At 45.4% G+C, this 18,941-nt stretch overlaps 1 protein-coding gene across 9 annotated transcripts in view; it reads left to right on the plus strand.

The window, feature by feature from the left end:
• Nucleotides 1-18,941, plus strand: part of SRGAP2 (SLIT-ROBO Rho GTPase activating protein 2) — a 255,988-nt gene that overhangs the window by 185,311 nt on the left and 51,736 nt on the right. For 6 of the 9 annotated variants that reach the window (XM_013970021.2, XM_018060075.1, XM_018060077.1 and 3 more), the window contains exons 7-10: nucleotides 101-229; nucleotides 7,381-7,605; nucleotides 11,423-11,524; nucleotides 12,537-12,734. In XM_013970021.2, coding sequence (XP_013825475.2) covers nucleotides 101-229; nucleotides 7,381-7,605; nucleotides 11,423-11,524; nucleotides 12,537-12,734 — 654 coding nt within the window. The remainder of the gene's footprint in view (nucleotides 1-100; nucleotides 230-7,380; nucleotides 7,606-11,422; nucleotides 11,525-12,536; nucleotides 12,735-18,941) is intronic. The other 3 variants (XM_018060073.1, XM_018060076.1, XM_018060082.1) reach the window with 1 other exon arrangement.

Here is an 18,941-nt window from a genome sequence, read left to right on the forward strand (position 1 = left end):
TTGTGGCTCTTGAATGTACTGTGCTTTTCATCTTTTAGAGAACAGTCTCCCCTCTTAAAAAAAATGGAAAAGTTAAAATGAACTTCTGTTCTCTTTTCAGCGCCAAGCCAAGTACACGGAGAACAAGCTGAAGGCCATTAAAGCCCGGAATGAGTACTTACTGGCCTTGGAAGCCACCAATGCATCTGTCTTCAAGTACTACATCCACGACCTGTCTGACCTTATTGATGTAAGTGCTTAAAGCCAAAGGTGCAAGGGTACGAGGGACACGAGGGTCCCTTCTCCTGATTTTGAAGGTCTGGTCAGGAGTCCCCCAGTTCTGTTGCTCAGGCACCTTAGAGCGTTTTGAGGACACTCATGGACATGGTAGCCATGACGCCTCTGGGGCTTGCCACGTACCAGGCATCAGGAGAAGCATTTCACACTTCCTTTCATTCGGTCCTCCCTAGAATCCTGGGAGGAAAGCGCTACTACCTCCATTGTCGCATATTTAAATTCAGAGCGTTTAGAGGACTTTACCCAGAGTGAGCTAATCAATGACAGAGGCAAAACTGGTACCTAGGTCTGATTAGTAAACCCAGGCTCACAACCACTGTGCACTTGTGTGTCCCAGGAAATATTCCCTTAGATCAGCTACTTGCCCATAGAACTGAGTGCCAAGAGCTAAAGGCTTACAATGTCATACCTTATTAGTTTATATAGCTCTTAAGTATTATCTCATTTAATTGTCATGTCACTCTTCTGGGTCAATATTGCAATCTTCAATTTGTAGATAAGGAAATCTAGGTAGGGGGTCGAAAGAGTTCCTGCCCAAAGTTAAACTGCAAATTAGAGTCCCGGTCAGGAAGGCACCCAGATGCCCCTGACCTCTGGCTCATACTCACTGATGTGATACACAGATGATGAGAGATCGGAATCTCAGGCGTGTGCGTTTTGCATGGGGCAGACACAGGGATAAGGGTTTGTCTCTGGCCTTACGGGTCGGCCTTGGTTTGGTTTCTGCTGCTGCTTCTCCTTCAGAGGAGCCTGGTAGGCTGCAGTCCATGGGATCGTAGAGTCGTACACAATTGAGCAACTTCACGTCTTCACTGCTTCTCCTTAGACCTTATAGTTAGGTCTTGCAATGGCTCTCACCTGCAGACAGCAGCCAGGGCCAGGTCTAAGCCAGTCCTGACTGCAGCTGCTTAAGTACCCCTGCCTCGCCCTCCCGTATCAGAGTGAGGGGCCTGGAGCCATCCAGCTCAGCCCCAGCCTCATCCTCCCAGTCTCCAGGGCCTCAGGCAGAGCCTGGAGGTCTCCTCGCAGAGGTCTGGTATGTGTCAGCAGGCAGAAACTGAGTTTTGTGAGCCTCTGGCCGGACCTCACATACTTGCCTGTCTACCTTGGTTTCTCTGCAAACGGACCTGCCACATTTCACCATGTTGTGTGTGGTTCTGGTCTAAGTTGGCCATTGTGTAACTAGCTGGTTGACCTGAGGCTTATCACAGAGCTGGTTTGGAACTCTGCTGTGTCTCCCGTCCACCACCCTGGCAAACTGAAGAACTGGGCTAAATCTCTGAGGACTTAAATCTGGCCTCACATCAGAGCTGCCTGGGGAAGGTTTCTAAAATAGCAGTTTCTCTCTCCCTTCAGCCAGGGCTCTTTGAGTCAGTAGGTATCAGCCTCTTAATGCCCTGAGTGTCATCGTTTCACCGGGTAAGTGGAGCCCTGATCCCCGTTCAGGCCTGCTTTGTTCTCTCTACTTGTTGATGCCGATCTGAACGCTGTCCTTCAACGGAGGTCAGAGCCTTGGATAGGATCCTTTCTCCTCCTCACGGGAACAGCTCCTCACTGTTGAGAAAGAGGCCTGTTCTCAGCATGAGGAGGAGAATCACTTCTTTCTAATGCTCAATCTCTGCTGTTTATCTCACATCCGATTGAAAAAAAAAAGACAAAAATCATACCTTGGCGGTCCACCACACCTCTGCTGCAGGTAGCTTTCTCTCCCCTTTTACCAAAACCCTGGCCTCTGTGGAAGAGAGGGGTACTGCTAAGTCAGTCACAGTTCGCAGACCCTCCATCAGATGTGAGTTGGTGTTTTTAAATCAGTCCAAGGAGCAGGCTATTTTGCTCCTTATTATCATTTAAAAGACGTTTGTTGGGAGCCTGTCCTCAGGATGCTGAGTGAGACGCCACCAGCATTCAGCCAGGGCATGGCTCTAGGCCGCTAGGAGGAGTCCAGGCTGGCAGTGCCCCAGGCCGCATGGATGGTGAAACTGCTCTTGCTTTATTTTGTTTGTTTCTTGTTTGTGCTTTTGTTTTTCCTGGAGTGAAATTACTTAGCCTTCTAAAAAAGAAAAAGAAAGAAAGCTTATAACATTATGATGCTCTTCTACAAATGTTTAGTAAGTATTTCTTTGGGATGAACCTATGTGCCCTGCAGCATCAGGGTACAAAAAGAATAAAATAATTCTTATCCTAGAGGTAGTCATAGGCATACAGAGAGATCATTTTTTATCTAACTGGCCAGTTGCAGCACCAGAGCTAAGCACAGGAAGTAGGACTGTGGTTTTCAAACCATAGGTCATGATCTATTAGAGGAGTCATGAAGGTTTGGCTTATTTTATTTTAATGAATAAACTAGACTAGGATAGAGTAGAATGGGGAAAAAACATCAGGGTGCATTACATTAGTAAGGTTAAGTTTTATTTGGGAAAACTATTATGTTAGAGGTGTGTGTGAGTGTGTGTGTGTGTGACAATATAAGACATATTTCTTACTGTAAGTTGGAGGCCAAAAAGAGTTTGGTAGCCACTGAACTAAGAACAGAGGAAGGTCTTCTGGTCTCTGCAAGCTCCCTGAGGGCAGGGACCAAGTCTCTTCTGTACCTTAATACATGCATACGTAAGTACAGGGCTTCCTATGTAGCTAAATACATAATCTGTTCATTAAAAGAACAGAAGAAGGAGGAAGAAGATGATTTCCTAAGCCAAGGTTTTTTTTTTCCTTTTTATGCCTTTCAGTACTGTTTTAATTGAGATCTAATTTGCATACAATGATTGAACCTGTGTTAAATTGCAAGAATTGTGATGAATCTTACACCCTTATAATCTGTGTCTCTATCAAGATATAGAATATTTCCATCATCTCAGAAAGTTCCTCTTTTCTCTTCCCAGTCAGTCCTCCACCCCGAGGCAACCACTGTTCTGATTTCTTTGACTATGAATTAGTTTTTGCCTGTTTCAGAACTTCACAAAGGTGGGCTTTTTCTATAGCATATACTTTTAAAAAAATCCTGGCCTCAGTTGCCCAGCACGATGTTTCTGAGCTCCATCCGTGTTGTTAGATGTGTCAGTAGTTGCCTGCTTTTTCTTGCTCATCTGTTGCCATAAAAATGGCCAAAGAGATACTATGGCCAGGAACCAACAGTTAGGGCAGAAGTGAGTGGGGAGCCCGGTTATCCCTTGGCTCTCTGATCTTGACAGGATCCAGAACTTGCTTTGAGATGTGGGATGAATGTTGTGCCAATCCATTGCCATCTGTGTTACGGACACCATTCTGCCTCCTTCTTGGCAATGTCAAAGCTCATTGTGTGCTCAGGCATCAAGGATAAGTGAAAGAAGTGATTTTTGTGGATGCCAGTCCATTCAAGGACTAGCCCTTCACGTCTTTTCATTGTATAGTATAAGAGTTAATCTCAGATTGTAGGAATCCACTTGAAGCATTTATACACACCAGGAAAACCTTGACTTCGGGCCAAAAAAGACATTCTGAAGTGACTTGAGATAGTCTAAGAACCGCAGGCTCCTTGGAATGTACTTTTCTCCCCCAGAAGCAGATGGATGAATGAAGAACCAGGCATTGTCCTCATGGAGCGTGGTGAGTGCTGTGCGTGGGCAGAGAATCTGTGACACCATATGCACCCAAGTCGGACAGGAGGGAACCCAGCTTTCTCAATAGGACATTTTATTAAGGGTGATTATTTCTCGCTTCTATGAGAACTTGAAGTGGGTATTACTTTTTTAGGCCTTCTCTAGATCTCTGGGTGAGACTGTCAGCTGGTGAAGGGTTAATGAACCGTCAGTTCAAGCCATCACGCATCTGGAAGGGCTATCATTAAATTCTTATAAAAATTTGATTTCCCCTGAGAGAGTTTTCATCAAACATTTATATAACCTAGAAATGGCCAGGGGAGCCCGGCATGGCCACAGAACTCCTCAGAAGCCCTGGAAAACATACTTTGTCCCCATTGTGAGCAAAATAATGTGCTGCCCCTGCTCACTGGGATTCTACAGGGGACGGGGATGAAATATTCAAATCTTGTTTACCTAGCCTTGCGAGAAATTGCTTCTTTTCTGACGCCTCAGTTTCTGGCTCTTGCCCTTTCAGATATGTGGGTAGCCAAGGCTCTGGAAAACCTATTCTGAATCTCCCTGGGTGGCTGAAGGCATAGACGTGGCACAGGGCACACCGTGAGTCAGACCCCCACGCACTGGCACAGAGAAGCTGCAGAGCAGTTATTATAATAGAGACTGGACTGGCCCGAGAAAGCTCTGTGTCTTCTGTAGGCCATCCAGAGTGAGCAAAACAAAAGGCTTCAGTGACCACAGCTGCCCACTTGACTAAGATCGGTATTCAGCCCGAGTGGACTGTTTCCTCAGAGGCTAGAATCTGTACTCCTGGCATCAGTCAATCAACTGGTACTTATTAAATGCCTACTATGAGCAAGGCCTAATGGTAAGGGATGCAAAGAAAGTGTAAGACACTGGCCAAGGCCTCTTTGGAGGCTGATGTGAAACGGCACGTTATAGTGCGAGAGAGTGTGTCCTGTGTCACCGAAGGGCTGCAGATGAGTGTCATTCTGAGTGGAAGGTTGGTATGTGCCAGGGTTGTAGGGATGGCTGGCTTCCTGGAGGCTGAGAATTTGATTTGGATCTGGAAGACTGGGTCCAGTTCCAGCAGGTGAGAGGAGTGAGAACCATTTCAGGAAGAGAGAATGCCTGGAGCTGAAAGTCAGTGGATCTGGAGATACAGGTGGCCAGTGTTGGTTTGGTCTGCATGGTGCCAGATGTAAGTGAACATGTATTAGCTTCACAACAACCTCCGAGGTGAATGTTACCCCTCTGGGGCTCAGAGATAGTAAGTAGCTTGCTGACAGTCATACAGCTGACTTGAGGCCTATGGTTTTCTAATACTTGACCCCAAACAATGAGTATGTCGTTGGATTAGAACAAAAGAGTCTGAAGAAGAAAACAGAGGCAGATGATGTTGGATGGCGAGACAGAAAACAAATTACACTTTGCTCTGACCATTAGCTTTGCCTAACTTCACTGAGCCTCAGCTTTCTAGTCTGGAAAGGTAAAATAATACCCACCTTACTGGAGTTACTATGCAGATTAAAATGCAAAATATACAGAAAGCACTTAGCACACTGGCATATAGTAAGCACACTTAAGAAGTGGAGGGATTTTCAAATTTCCCTACTGAGGAAAGTAGATGTTACTTTAGGAAGAGAAATGAGACCTATTATCGGTTCTTCAGCAGGGGAGTAGGTATAACAAAAGCTGTATTTTAGAACAGGGAAACAGACAGCACTGTAAGATGAGAAGAGTATGAATTAGGGTACAGGTAGTGAGGATGGAGAGGAGAAGGGAGTTACCAAAAATCTGTAAAGGTTATGAAGCCTGCCTCCCCTAATTCTCTTCTGCACTGAAAAGGTCCCCCCACCTCCACCACGTAATTGCTCAGCCCTGTGGGCATTGTTATTTCTGTTCATCATACTTACAGGCATGAAATTCATCAGCAGGAGTCTACACAGAACTAGTCAGGAAGGTTTACAGGTTCAAGGGAGGCTTGGCTAGACCAGCAGCATCTCCCAGAGGAGAAAGGGCCCTTGCGTGTGCAGCCTCCCAATCACCCGCTTTTGTCTAGCTTCCCTCCCCACTGAATTTAATGTCTTTCCATCCTCTGCCTCTAGTTAAGCTGTAACTGCTGTTCTTCCACACAGCCAGGCACCTGCCGGGGCCCGCTGGCACTGAATCCAGAGCCCAGCCTGACAAGCACTCTGTCGTGGAGCTTCTTGTTAAATGCTGCGAGGAAGAGGCGCATCACATGCTTTTTCTTCCCCAGCAGTGGCTGTTCCCAGTGTGGTCATGAAGAGGGGGGAAAACTGGGGGAAGAGTTAATCTGATGCCTGCTTATGGAATGAAGTGGCAATCAGGCAGATGGTCTCACTCTATCCATGGAGTCTTCTCTGATATTTCATCACAAGTTCTGGATCTCAAAACTGTTTGAGCAATAGAGGGGATAATGGGTGACTGAGGAATCTGGATTTCTGGGTCCTTTGGGAGGAATGAGGAATAGAGTTACAGAATGCCATTGCTGAAGAGGGCCTCAGGGATTATGTTTAGTCCAAGTATTGATATTTTCAGTCTTACTCTTTAACAGAAGAATTCTTTCTTCAAATCCGACTTTTCATAGAATCCTAATATATTGAATAGAAAAAAGGGCAGAGCTGGTTTGGTTGAAACAGGGATAGGAGGCTGTAAGTCCGACTAGTTCAGAACCGTAGAGCTCTGCTACAGCTTGAAAACCACTGCTAGCCAAATCTTTTCATTTCACAGTCGAAGAAATGGGTTCAGGGAGAGGGAATAGTTTTTCCAAGGTTGCTTGACTTCCTGTCCAGTGCTTTTTTTAATACTATTGCGTCTTTCATACCATTTTTTCCCCATGTTATTTCAAAAAATCAGAATCCTTAAAATGATGTGAATTTTCCCAGTAACACTTATATTTAGAAACTTTGGGTCTCAGAAATGCTGTTGGGCCAGAGCTTTAGTGCAGAAATCCTAATCTACAACTATGGCCTGTCCTAGAATGTTGGGAGTTTGCTAGGGGCGGGGGTTGATAATGACAGGGTCAGCCCCTCTCCCCCATTTTTATTTCTCTCACTAGAATTCTCTTGCAACACCTCTTATTTCTAAGTCCTGAATGCTGAAACAGCCTGACTTGGTCAGTATGTTGTAATGAAATCACGGTAACCCTGAAGGAGTGGCAGGCTACATTTTTATTGTTGAATTTTATTACAGTGGTACCCCCAGAAGAACTTGAAAATAGAAGAAAATTCTCCCCAACTCTTTCATGTTTACTGAATAGCATGATTAAATAATTTCGTTTTGTCCCAATGAGTCCTCTTCCTTTTGACTACCTCACAGTCCTCTAAGGGGTCCTACATGTTGAACTAGGAGTCAAGAATGGAGAAGTATCACCCAGATCATGGAGGGCCAGCCTTCTTCCGGTAGCACAGCCAGCCTCATTGATCAGATCTGCCCTGGGGGCCGCCCTCCCCTCTGCCCAGCCCCGCAGCTGTTCTTGGTTTGCTCACGTGCCTTCTCCGCTCCACAGCAGTGCTGTGATTTAGGATACCACGCCAGCCTGAACCGCGCACTGCGCACCTTCCTCTCTGCTGAGCTGAACCTGGAACAGTCAAAGCACGAGGGTCTGGATGCCATCGAGAATGCCGTGGAAAACCTGGACGCCACCAGTGACAAGCAGCGCCTCATGGAGATGTACAACAATGTCTTCTGTCCGCCCATGAAGTTTGAGTTCCAGCCCCACATGGGGGACATGGTGAGCCCCTCTTCCCACTCCCGCACCCCCAGGGGGCTTGAGCTCACTTGGGTCTAGAGTTTCTGCACTCAGGCCATGGTATTCTGGGGAGGGCAAGGCTTGGGGCTGGCTTCATGCGGTGGGTGGAACCCATTCCACCCATTCAGCAAACAGCTTCTGGGTGCCTTCTGTCCACTAGGCTTGACCATAGACACTGGGGGTTAGAGCCCTCAGCGAGCTTATCGTTGACTGAGTTGACAGAAATATGCATAGAGAGGGGCACCTAGAGGGACTGGCAGGATCAGAGGAGGTGAGAAACAGCCAGTGCGCTCTAAAAGCTACTAACAGTTCCATATGATGGAAGGGAAAGGGAGGTGGAGTCCTCCAGCTGCTGAGGCTGAAAGAAGTGAGGGCTGAGATGGAGCCAGATACTCAAGGTTTCTGATGGGGAGGGAGAGCTCAGCAAGCTGATGGCGTGATCTTCTGTCATTTGTCAGAGTTCTGAAGGCACTTATTCTCATGGGTTCAGAAGTTTGTGATAAAAGGGGTAGTTTTACTTAGGTATTGAACAAAAAAGAACGGATACTACAGACAGGACAAGAGCTAAGATGTCATCTCTAAGAATGGCTGTCCAGATAGCAGTGCATGAATGTAGGGGTCTTGTTTCTGACTTTTTACCTCTGATGGCTAAAACAAGAAGGGCCTAAATAACCTGAAGTGAGAGGAAAGAGAAGCTCTTTGGTTTTGGAACCTCTGAATCTTGAGGTTCCACTTCTGGTGGTTGTTCATATAAATCAAAGTGAATCTTGTTCCTAGCTTAGGAGCCACCATTTGACCTTTGGATTAAATCAGGAGGATATAAAAGTTTACTTAACAGAAAGGCTCAATACAGATCTTCAGGCATGGGTGAACTGAGGATTAGGAATCATATCAAAAGACTCAGTTTTTCTCTCTCTGCTTCACATCCTATGTTTTGGCTCTGTTCTCAAATAGGCTTTTATCCTGTGGGGGCAAGGAACCTATATTTGCAGCCTTATCCCTCTGTAGATTGAAATCCAACAGAAAGAACATCTGTTTCCTTGGGAATTCCTGGTGGTTCAGTGGTTAGAACTCCATGGTTTCCCTGCTGCATGCCCAGGTGTGATCCCTGCACAGTGGAACTAAGATCCGGCAGACCACAAGCTGCGTGGTGCCACCAGAATAACAAACGAACAGAGTTATCTTCCCTCCCGGAAGCCCTCACAGGCTCCCTTTGTCTCCATGGCTCTGATTGGGTGATGCGCTTATCCCTGAGCCAATCACTGTGGTTGGTATCTGCAGTCAGCTGAGGCCATACCCTGCAGCCTCAAGTCTGGGAAAGTCCCATGCAAAGCACAGACCCTGAGTTGTGAGTGAAAATTTCCCCCTCAGAGGACAGTCAGGCCGAAGTTACCAGAAGAAGGAAGAAGGTGTGCTGGGTGGCAGAAAAACAGCCGTGTCCTCTCAACAAGGGAACAGTGCTTCCATTAGGATGAGCGTCCAGATGCTCTTTAGAAAACGCTGCTCCAGAATGAGAGCTGTGGCGGCGTCAGCAGTAGGCCACTGTGCAGGGTGGGACGCTTCCCTCCCAAGAGCGGAAGTGTGGGGATGGCTTCTTTCCTCCTCTCCTTGGGAAAACCAAACCGTTTCCAGTTTGTCTCCATTGCAGTGGCTCAGGAAATGTCAGCCTTGAACAGATGGGGAAGGGTGATGGCAGCGTGTGCAGCTAGAATACGGGGGTGGGGTGTCACCAAGCCCCAGGAAGCCCCATTCCTCACCTGCTCTGGCTTCTGGTCAGACTTGCCTTCCAAACCCCTTCTCCAGCTGCCACGGAGATTCCTTCCCAAGAAGCAGTGGAACTTGAGGACCAGCTGAGGGGAGTGATATTAATACTATTTTCTGGTGTCGACTGCGTTGCCTGCTAAGCCCAGCAGCTTGTCTCCATAAAGGGGGATTCCAGACGCTGGGTGCTCAGGCTCCCTCCTCGACCTGTCAGAGCCTCATTCCCATACTCCGGAGCACAGCTGGAATGCATTACCTTGCACCCCGGTAGAGGACCACTGCCAAAACATGCATCAGCAGCCCTGCTGCTTCTTAAAGAAACAAGCGTGGAGATGGTTTTCCCTCCATAATTCCCGCCTGCTAGATTGAAGTTACTTTAAAAATTGATAGTTCAGTCTTCTGCCTAGGCCCTCCCTTTGTATGATGCTAGCTGATCGGTGGCTGAGCCAGGCAGGGGCCAGGGCGAATCCTAGATCATGCAAAGGTTTTGCGTTCCAGCCTCGCCTTCATGTGAGTGCAGAAGAAAAAGCGATGAGAGACCAGTCTTTCTTGGTCCCTGCAGCCATCTATCCCCAGTCAGTGAGGGCTGTGTGTAGACTGTGGAGGCGAGGAGAGGGAGCTGCCTGGAAGTCCTTGAACTAGGGCCAAAGTTCGGGTGGCATTCGGACCGGAAGCCCTGAAATTGGCCAAGGCCCCACACTGATTGGCGTTCTGGGGCACTCAGCACAGGGACTGACGCCAAGCACTCTCCGATGTACTAGGAGGAGGCGCTTGGCTCTACCCTTGGTGCCCCCAGAGGCTCGTGGGGCTCTGGATGCCTGACCGGTGACATCAGGCAGCCAGAGAGTTTCACTATTGGCACCATCCCATCCTGGCCACCGAGCTTTCTCCATTGTGTCTGTTTATCCAAGAGCCAGGATGAAGTCAGCTCTCTTCAGATCTGAGAGCTGGCTCAGGCCAGCCTCTCAGCTGGGGGAGGAGGTCAAGTCAGTTGAGAGCTTAAAAGCCAATGGAGGAAAAGGTCAGGTCCCAGCCCCCTCCATCTGAAGAGAGGTTTTGTCTTTTCAAGCAAGAGAATGGTCTGTGGGCTTGGGAATGTGCCCGCTCGTCGCTGGGGAAGGAGGAGTCTGGTTCTATCCAGAGGTCTGTCCTCAAGCGAGAGGCTGAAGGACACGTGGTGGCAAGGTGACATGAGCTGCCTGCGCGTGGTCCTGCCTTGCAGCCTGCCAGCCTTCTGTCCCTCATCTGTCATGCTGGGGACGGTGGGTGACCTCAGGCCCACGCCATTGCCGCAGCCCCACCAGGAGACAGCGGCTCAGCCATCCCCTCACTCAGGGTGAAGCTTACTGACAGCAGTCCTTGGAGGAAAGGCAGACTTTTCTCCCACAGAGGTCTGGTGACCACCTGGGGTGAAATGATGGCGTCTTGGAAATGCCAAGTTCCACAGGATTCCATGCCCTCTGCGGCCCTCTAGCAGCGCCCATGGACTTGCTCCTGGCCTCACACTTTCTCTCATTGAGTCAGAGCTCTCATGCGCGGCCCAGATTTATAAACACACGCTGGCTTCCAGCAGCGGCACGTTAGCCTCCTGACCCACTTCTCTCTGGCTCTCACTCTGGTGCCCAGCGGGGAACGAAGGTGGGGCCGGAGAGGTGGCCACTTGGACCTCTGGCAGGAAACCCTCCCTGTGCCAAAGCTTGTGCGCCTGGAGCCAGCGCTGCCTGAATCCCTCTTCTCTGCCCCGACTCCAGCTTCCTGGGAGCCGCCAGCCCTTTATAGACCTGCCTCTGCCAAGCACCAGGCTGGAGGTGGGCTCCAAAGAGAGAGAGAGAGACCTTTTCAAACAGGTTCTATCCCTCCTTCTTTTCTTGTGCTATTTGGTCCTAGCAGAGGTCTGCACACTTTGGCTTTGGATTTTGTTTTCACCTAGAAATTATGAGCTTTGCAGCTTGACTATAAGTCGTTTTATTAACAGTAACGGGCCTCTGACAAAAGATCTGTGTCCTCTCCCTGACCTGGTGTTGCTTTCTTTTGGCAGGCATCCCAGCTCTGTGCCCAGCAGCCCGTCCAGAGTGAGCTGGTACAGAGATGCCAACAATTGCAGTCTCGCTTATCCACCCTGAAGATCGAGAATGAAGAGGTGAGTTTCCTGCTCAGGAGATTCACAGCCACCCTCTGAGTTTCCCTGTCAAACCTCTTGCTGTTCCCCGTGCGGGAGCAGGTGGAAGGAGCATGCAGGGAATGTCCGGGCTGCCGCAAACATTTCCTAGCCAAATGTAGGCTTGGATTTTCCCCTTCTGCTACATCCTGCCCTTGAACTCCAGGAAGTGGCTCTTGCATTGCCAAAGGTTGAGCTCTATTTTGAGCCTTCTGCAAAATGCTTTTTTCCCTGCCTTTACACATTTAATCAAAATGGCACTTGGCAGCTGTGTGAACAATATTGTGTCTCTGAAACCACCCCCTCCTGCCTGGCTTTTTCCCGCATTTTCAAACAAACAGAGGCCTTTGACTTTGACACTTCAAACATCTCCGTCCTCTTAGAAAAAGGCGACTTTTTTCTTCTGGGCCCAGTGTATTTGCTTTCAACAACTAGTTCAAAAGGCCAGTGCAATCAATTATCAGCTCCTTGTTCTTTTGAGCTCTTGTGACTTCTTACCTGGAATCTCAGTTAAGTCTTACTTTCCCCGGTAAGATCAGGAAAGCCTGGGGATGGGTCACTTGGTTTGCAAATGGGGAGACAAGTTCATTATTTGTTGAAGGTCAGGAAACAGAACCTGGAGCACTGTGGGACTAGGCCCCTCACGCATTTTTAACCCGCTCTTTATATGATGGGGTTGGTTTGGATCTGTTTCATTCTCTCTCCTTTAGCATGTCCAGTATAGCCAAGAGCTAATCTTAAATTTAAAAAACTAAACATTAAATAGCCAGGCCAAGCAGGCAGTGTGAGGGAGGTAGTGGGTTTTAGGTCCTTACTGAAGAGAAGAGGGTCCCTGTGATGTTTATAACTCGCTTAGCACTGTTCAGTGGGCAGCAGCGCTGCAAGCCCGCTCACACCCCCTCCCTCCTGCCTCAGCTCACTTCTCCAAGCTTCTCCATCACCTACGACTTTGCAGCCCACCCCTCATGCATTATGTTGGCCCTTATCACGACAGGTAAAGAAGACAATGGAGGCCACTCTGCAGACCATCCAGGACATTGTGACTGTCGAGGATTTCGATGTGTCTGATTGCTTCCAGTACAGCAACTCTATGGAATCCGTCAAGTCCACAGTCTCAGAAACCTTCATGAGCAAACCCAGCATCGCCAAGAGGAGAGCCAACCAGCAGGAGACAGAGCAGTTTTACTTCACGGTGAGGGGCTCAGTGCCCATTAAGACCAGCTTCAGGCTCTGCAGCACACACGAGCCATTCGGATCCCAGGGCCCTTGCCAGGCATCTTCAGGGCAGTTTTTGAATATCTTCACAGGGATCTGGGCATGTTCGGAGACCATCCGCACACTTCAAGGCACAGATATTTACAAGTTGTGTGTCTACCAAGAATATTTTCTTCTTGAAGACGTTCTTAACCAGCCAGTAGACTTTGTTCACAACTTTCCTTCTCATCCTTAGGGGTCATCCAAGAGGGCTGCATCTCCTGGTTCTTGAGATGCACGCTGAGATATTTTGGCCACCATACCTTACGGTTAAAATCTGTTATCTCTTCTAGTTGATGTGATAACTTTGTAATTTGTGGCAATACAAAATTATTCTTCATAATAATGGCTAAAACTCAAAGGAACAGGTAATACACAGCATTGCTGGTTTGCAGAGAATTCTAAAACATTATATTTATATTTTGTTATTCATGCATCTCCCAGTCCTCTTTAGACAGATGGACCTATTTTTTTTAAGCAGTGTTAACAGTCCTTTGGAAGGTTGCTGGTTGGTCTTTGGTGCTACTTTTTAATAATTGAGTTATTTCGAGCTTGCCAAGTAGGATTTATTGCCTGAGCTAAAATTTATTTCCTAATCTTCTGACAACTAAGAAAGAAGAAATTAAGTTTGCAGATGTGAGAGGAAATATAGCCAGTGAATCTGCATACGGACCTGAATGAGCAGAATTAACTTGTTTCTCAGTCAAGAAGCATAGTCTGCAAGTAGCAAATTGAATTTCTCCCGCAACTGGAACCATTTGTTTAGCTCTTCTTTGAACACTGCCCTTTCTCCATTAGGAATGCTATTGATTTGCTATCTCTTTTAAAGAAGAAATCTGTTTTTTCAAGTAGTTAAACTAAGAATTCTTCAAAAAGATTTTTAAGTCCTAGAGAAGACTGTTGAAAGGGTATGATTTAACAGTATTGTTTTTTTAAAATAACTTTTTTTTTCTTGTTATACAAAATAAAACATGCTTAGAAGTAAGAAAGAAGAAACTAAAAATCATCCATAATCCCAAATATATACAGATAATAGCATTAGAATATATTCTGTTTCAGGCTTTTCTCTATGTATGCACATGGATGTGAACATATATTTACCATTTTATTATAAAAATGGCATACTGCTGTGCATTTTGTTTCATAATCTGCTGTTTTCACTTAAATGATTAATTTAAGTGAAAGCCATTTAATTATAACATGCTTTAAATATATTTATGAGTAAAATGCTAAAATCAATACAAAGAAAGAATAGAATTATATTTTGGCTCATTCATTCATTTTTGTAAAATATATAGCATATTGCCTATTTTGTAGTAAGTACTCAAAAAATGCTGAAGATTTATTATCCCTATCATCACTATAATTTATTCATTGAAAATTATTAAATTATTCATTGATCATTTATTAAGGATCTACTCTGACACTGTGCTATATAAGCTGGGAATGCTAAGAATATCAAATGAAGAGAATGGTGGAATTAGGCCTATGAAGGGAGAACTTCTTTTTTACTGCATATATTTCTAAAGAATTATAATAGGTTAATCTTGATAATTTAAAAAATAAATGTAAAAGTATTGAGTGCATACATGCACACGCGTATGAATGGCAGCCATGATGAATGGAGCTGGGGAAGCCTTACACACAAACTGACTTTGTGCTGATAAGGCAGAGAATCAAGAAGAGAAAAGAATTCTTTGAGACCAGAGCAGCATGTGCAAAAGCATAAAGGCACGAAAAATCTGGGACAGACTTGGGAGAAACTTCTTGTCTGTAGTGAGGGCTGTGTACCTCCCCAAGCTTCTTTATCTCTGGAGGTTGTTAAATATTCGAGAGGCTTTAAATAATAGGATTCTCTGACGGTTCTGTCTGGACTGCTTAGATATAACACTACTTAAATGACCCAATCTTGTGCCATTGCAGAAGATTTCCATTTTTTGATTAAATGAGAATTTTGAACATAAAAATCTGTATTTAAGACTTCAGAAATTACTTCTGAGCTTTAAGGGACGCTACATTTGTATTTAGAATTGACCTTTAGTAAGAGCAGGAATGACCATATTCAAACTGGTGATCTCCCAAATCCTGCCCACCCTTTCACCTCTGTCTGAATGCATTGATGTCCACTAACTCATTTCCTGTCTTTTGTGACCATAATGGTACTTATCAAAATTGTGTGTAAATTTCCTTGGCTAACAGAAAGCTTTTTTGTCCAGGCTTGTCTAGTAACAGATTTGTAAAAGAGTTCACCATTTTTGTGATTGGTGTTTGGAATACGTCAGATAATTCAGTTCATGTTAAAAGGACTTTGGGGTGGTGTGTGAATGTTCGCCAGGAGGTCTGCCTGTGCTTGCCAAACCCACAAAGCCAAGACAGCTGCAGGTGGGCTTCCCTTAGTCTTTGCCTTTACGAACATTTACCCTTCTGTTTCCTGTGCCTCCCTGTGCCCTTCAAAGACATCGGAGTATCTCCTCCTGGAGGTTCCCTTCTTTTGGAAGGTTGGAAAGAGGTCTCTTGTCACGGCCTGGACTCCTGGTAGTGTGCCTAGTGACCCAGAGGGCTGCTAGGAATACTTTCTGAGCACCCTTGGCTGTCATCAGATCGGTCTGCCCAGATGACAGTGGTTGGAAACTTGAAGCATGATCTGTAAAGGTCGGTCATTTGCAAGAGTACCAGGAAAATAATCATGAAATTTTAAAGCTTGAAGTGTTTTTTTAAAATCATCTAGCCAAATCTTCTCATGGAAAGATTTTTTTTAATTTTCAAGAATTAACAAACAACAAAAATTCAAAAAGGATGGGTAGCTTGTCCAAGGTCTTCGGCAAGAGCTAAAACCAGAACTCTGGTGTACTGGTCTCCTGGTGTCAAGACACGAGCTTTTTCTCTTTGCCCTGGTGAGGAAGCAGAGGTCAGGGGAAGGCTCGGGAACCACTCAGCTTTCTGCTCTTTTGCTCTAAGTGAGAAGACAGAGGTTTTCTGATCTCCTTGGCTTTGCATCACTTATCTTCTGTAACACGCAACCCTGCGCTGTCCACCTCTTTTCCCATTGCCTATGTTATTGTAACTATTAAAGATTTTTTTAAAAGATGCAAAGATTTCAAAAAAGCAAGGAAGTCAAGCCTCTACCTGTTCCTAACCCCCACTTCCTGCCAGTGACTGACACCAGTTTCTTCTGTGTCCTTCCAAAGGTGTTCTGTGTGGACACAACCACCGATGCACCCTTTAATATAATATTATTGCATTAGAAATATGAGGAGATAAAATAGATAGCAATACAAATGGAAGTGTATCATCAATACTGTTCTTCTCTTTGCTGTTTTTACTTAATTTATTTGGGATATTATCTTCAATTTTTTCCAAAAAGATCTACCTCTTTTTTAAATGGCTGAGCAGAATTTCATTTGTACAGACAGATGTTACATCGTTCATTTAACCAGTTGCCTTCTCATAGGCTGTTGTTGTTGTTGTTGTTGTTGTGTCACTGAGTTGTGTCTGACTATTTGCGACCCCATGACTGCAGCATGCCAAGCTCCCTGTCCTTCACTATCAACCAGAGTTTGCTCAGATTCATGTCCCTTGAGTCAGTGATGCTGTCTAACCATCTCATCCTCTGCTGCCCCCTTCTCCTTTTGCCTTCAGTCTTTCCCAGCATCAGGGTCTTTTCCAAAGAGTCAGCTCTTTGCATCAGGTGGCCAAAGTGTTGGAGCTTCAGCTTCAACTTCAGTCCTTTCAATGAATATTCAGAGTTGATTTCCTTTAGGATTGACAGGTTTGATCTCCTTGCAGTCCCAGGGACTTTCAAAGAGTCTTCTCCAGCACCACAGTTCAAAAGCATCAATTCTTCAGTGCTCAGCCTTCTTTATGGTCCAACTCTCACATCCATACATGACTACTAGAAAAGCTGTAGCTTTGACTGTATGGACCTTTGTCTACAAAGTGATGTCTCAGCTTTTTAAAACGCTGTCTAGGTTTGTCATAGCTTTTCTTCCAAAAAGCAAATGTCTTTTAATTTTATGGCCACAGTCACCATCCGCAATGATTTTGGAGCCCCCAAAATAAAATCTGTCACTGCTTCTACTTTTTCCCCTTCTATTTGCCATGAAGTGATGGGACCAGATACTATGATCTTAGTTTTTTGAATGTTGAGTTTTAAGTCAGCTTTTTCACTCCCCTCTTTGACTATCATCAAGAGGCTCTTTTGTTTCTCTTTGCTTTCTGCCATTAGAGTAATATCACCTGCGTATCTGAGATTGTTGATATTTCTCTCAGCAAGCTTGATTCCAATTTGTGATTCATCCAGAGTGGCATTTCGCATGGTATACTCTGCATATAAGTTAAATATGCAGGGTGACAATATACAGCCTTGTCACATTCCTTTCCCAATTTTGAACCAGTCTGTTGTTCCATGTTGGGTTCTGACCGTTGCTTCTTGACCCGGATCAGATTTGACAGGTTAGGTGGTCTGGTATTCCCATCTCTTTAAGAATTTTTCAGTTTGTTGTGACCCACACAGTTAAAGGCTTTAGCCTAGTCAGTGAAGCAGGAATAGATGTTTTTCTGGAATTCCCTTGCTTCCTCTATGATCCAGTGGATGTTGGCAATTTGAACTCTGGTTCCTCTGCCTTTTCTATGTTCTCAGTTCACAAACTGCTGAAGTTTAGCTTGAAGGATTTTGAGCATAACCTTACTAACATGTGAATGAGCGCAATTGTACAGTAGTTTGATTATTCTTTGTCATTGCCCTTCTTTAGGATTGGAATGAAAACTGACCTTTTCCAGTCCTTTGGCCACTGCTGAGTTTTCCAAATTTGCTGACATATTAAGTGCATCACTTTTACAGCATCATCTTTTAAGATTTAATCTAGCTCAGCTGGAACGCCATCACCTCCACTAGCTTTGTCCATTGTAGTATTTCCTAAGGCCCACTTGACTTCACACTCCAGGATGTCTGTCTCTAGGTGAGTGATCACACCATCATAGTTATTCAGGTCATTAAGACCTTTTTTGTATAGCTCTTCTGTGTATTCTTGCCACCTCTTCTTAATCTCTTCTGCGTCTGTTAGGTCCTTACTGTTTCTGTCCTTTTTCATGCCCATCCTTGCATGAAATGTTCCCTCCATATCTCTAATTTTATGAAGAGATCTCTAGTCTGCACACTAACCAGCTAAGTACTGTCAAACCCTACAGGTATTTCCTTGTGTGAGGACTGGAGTATGGGATTCTTGAATGGAGGATGAAATGGGATGGATTGTTTATAAAATAAACAAAGCTAGGCTGACTGAATTTGAGGGGACAGATGTGGGTAAGGTAAGAAGTTGTAGAGAAACCTGTTCCTTGGCCATTGAACAGACAGTGCTTTAAGACTGCTAGACTTGGTGTGGTCCAAGATCTTTTTTCTCTTGGTATTCTCCAAGGATAAGCAGATAGGTGATAATGTGTACTAAGTGGGTATAACTGAATGAATGCCCCTGCCATGTCAGATCAAGTGGGGAGATATGCTTTGGTTGAAAGGCTTGCTCTATTATGTATTCTGTCTGACAGCTGTCTCCTGCTTTAAAAATTGACGGGTAGGAGGGGAAATGTCAGTGTGCTTGGCTGGTGGGGAAGAAGGCCCAGTAAGGACATCTGTGTGTATCTGTGCACTGCACGGGGCTGACTAGGCACAGCTCACTCCTCCCAGCCACCCCTTTCTCATCATGGTGGAGACTTGTGACCTTGGGTTCACTGATTAAATTTAATGCATAGGCAAGGTCCATGAGTTGTACAGCACCATGGTAAGAATGTATTTAAAGGGAGGAGGCATTTTAAAATTAAATTTGAAAACCATTCTTGTGCCTCCTTTTTTTATTTTTAAAGGACGGAAACCTGCTCTGAGTTGGTTTTGTTTTTGTTTTCGGTGGCACCACGTGGCTTGAGGATCTCACCTCCCCGACCAGAGCTTGAACCCCAGGCCCTTGGCAGTGGAAGTCCTAACCACTGGACCACCAGGGAATTGCCAAGCTTTCTTAAGTATTAGCATAGAGCAAAGAAATTTAGGGAAGGGCTGTTTTTCAGTTAGTTGACCAAGTGATTCTGTATAAGGAACACTTTTGAGTATCTGCTGGTTGGTGTCAATCACAGTCATGTTTGTTATCTTTATTTCATC

The sequence above is a fragment of the Capra hircus genome, chromosome 16 (genome assembly GCF_001704415.2).
Source record: "Capra hircus breed San Clemente chromosome 16, ASM170441v1, whole genome shotgun sequence".
Lineage (NCBI taxonomy): Eukaryota > Metazoa > Chordata > Mammalia > Artiodactyla > Bovidae > Capra > Capra hircus.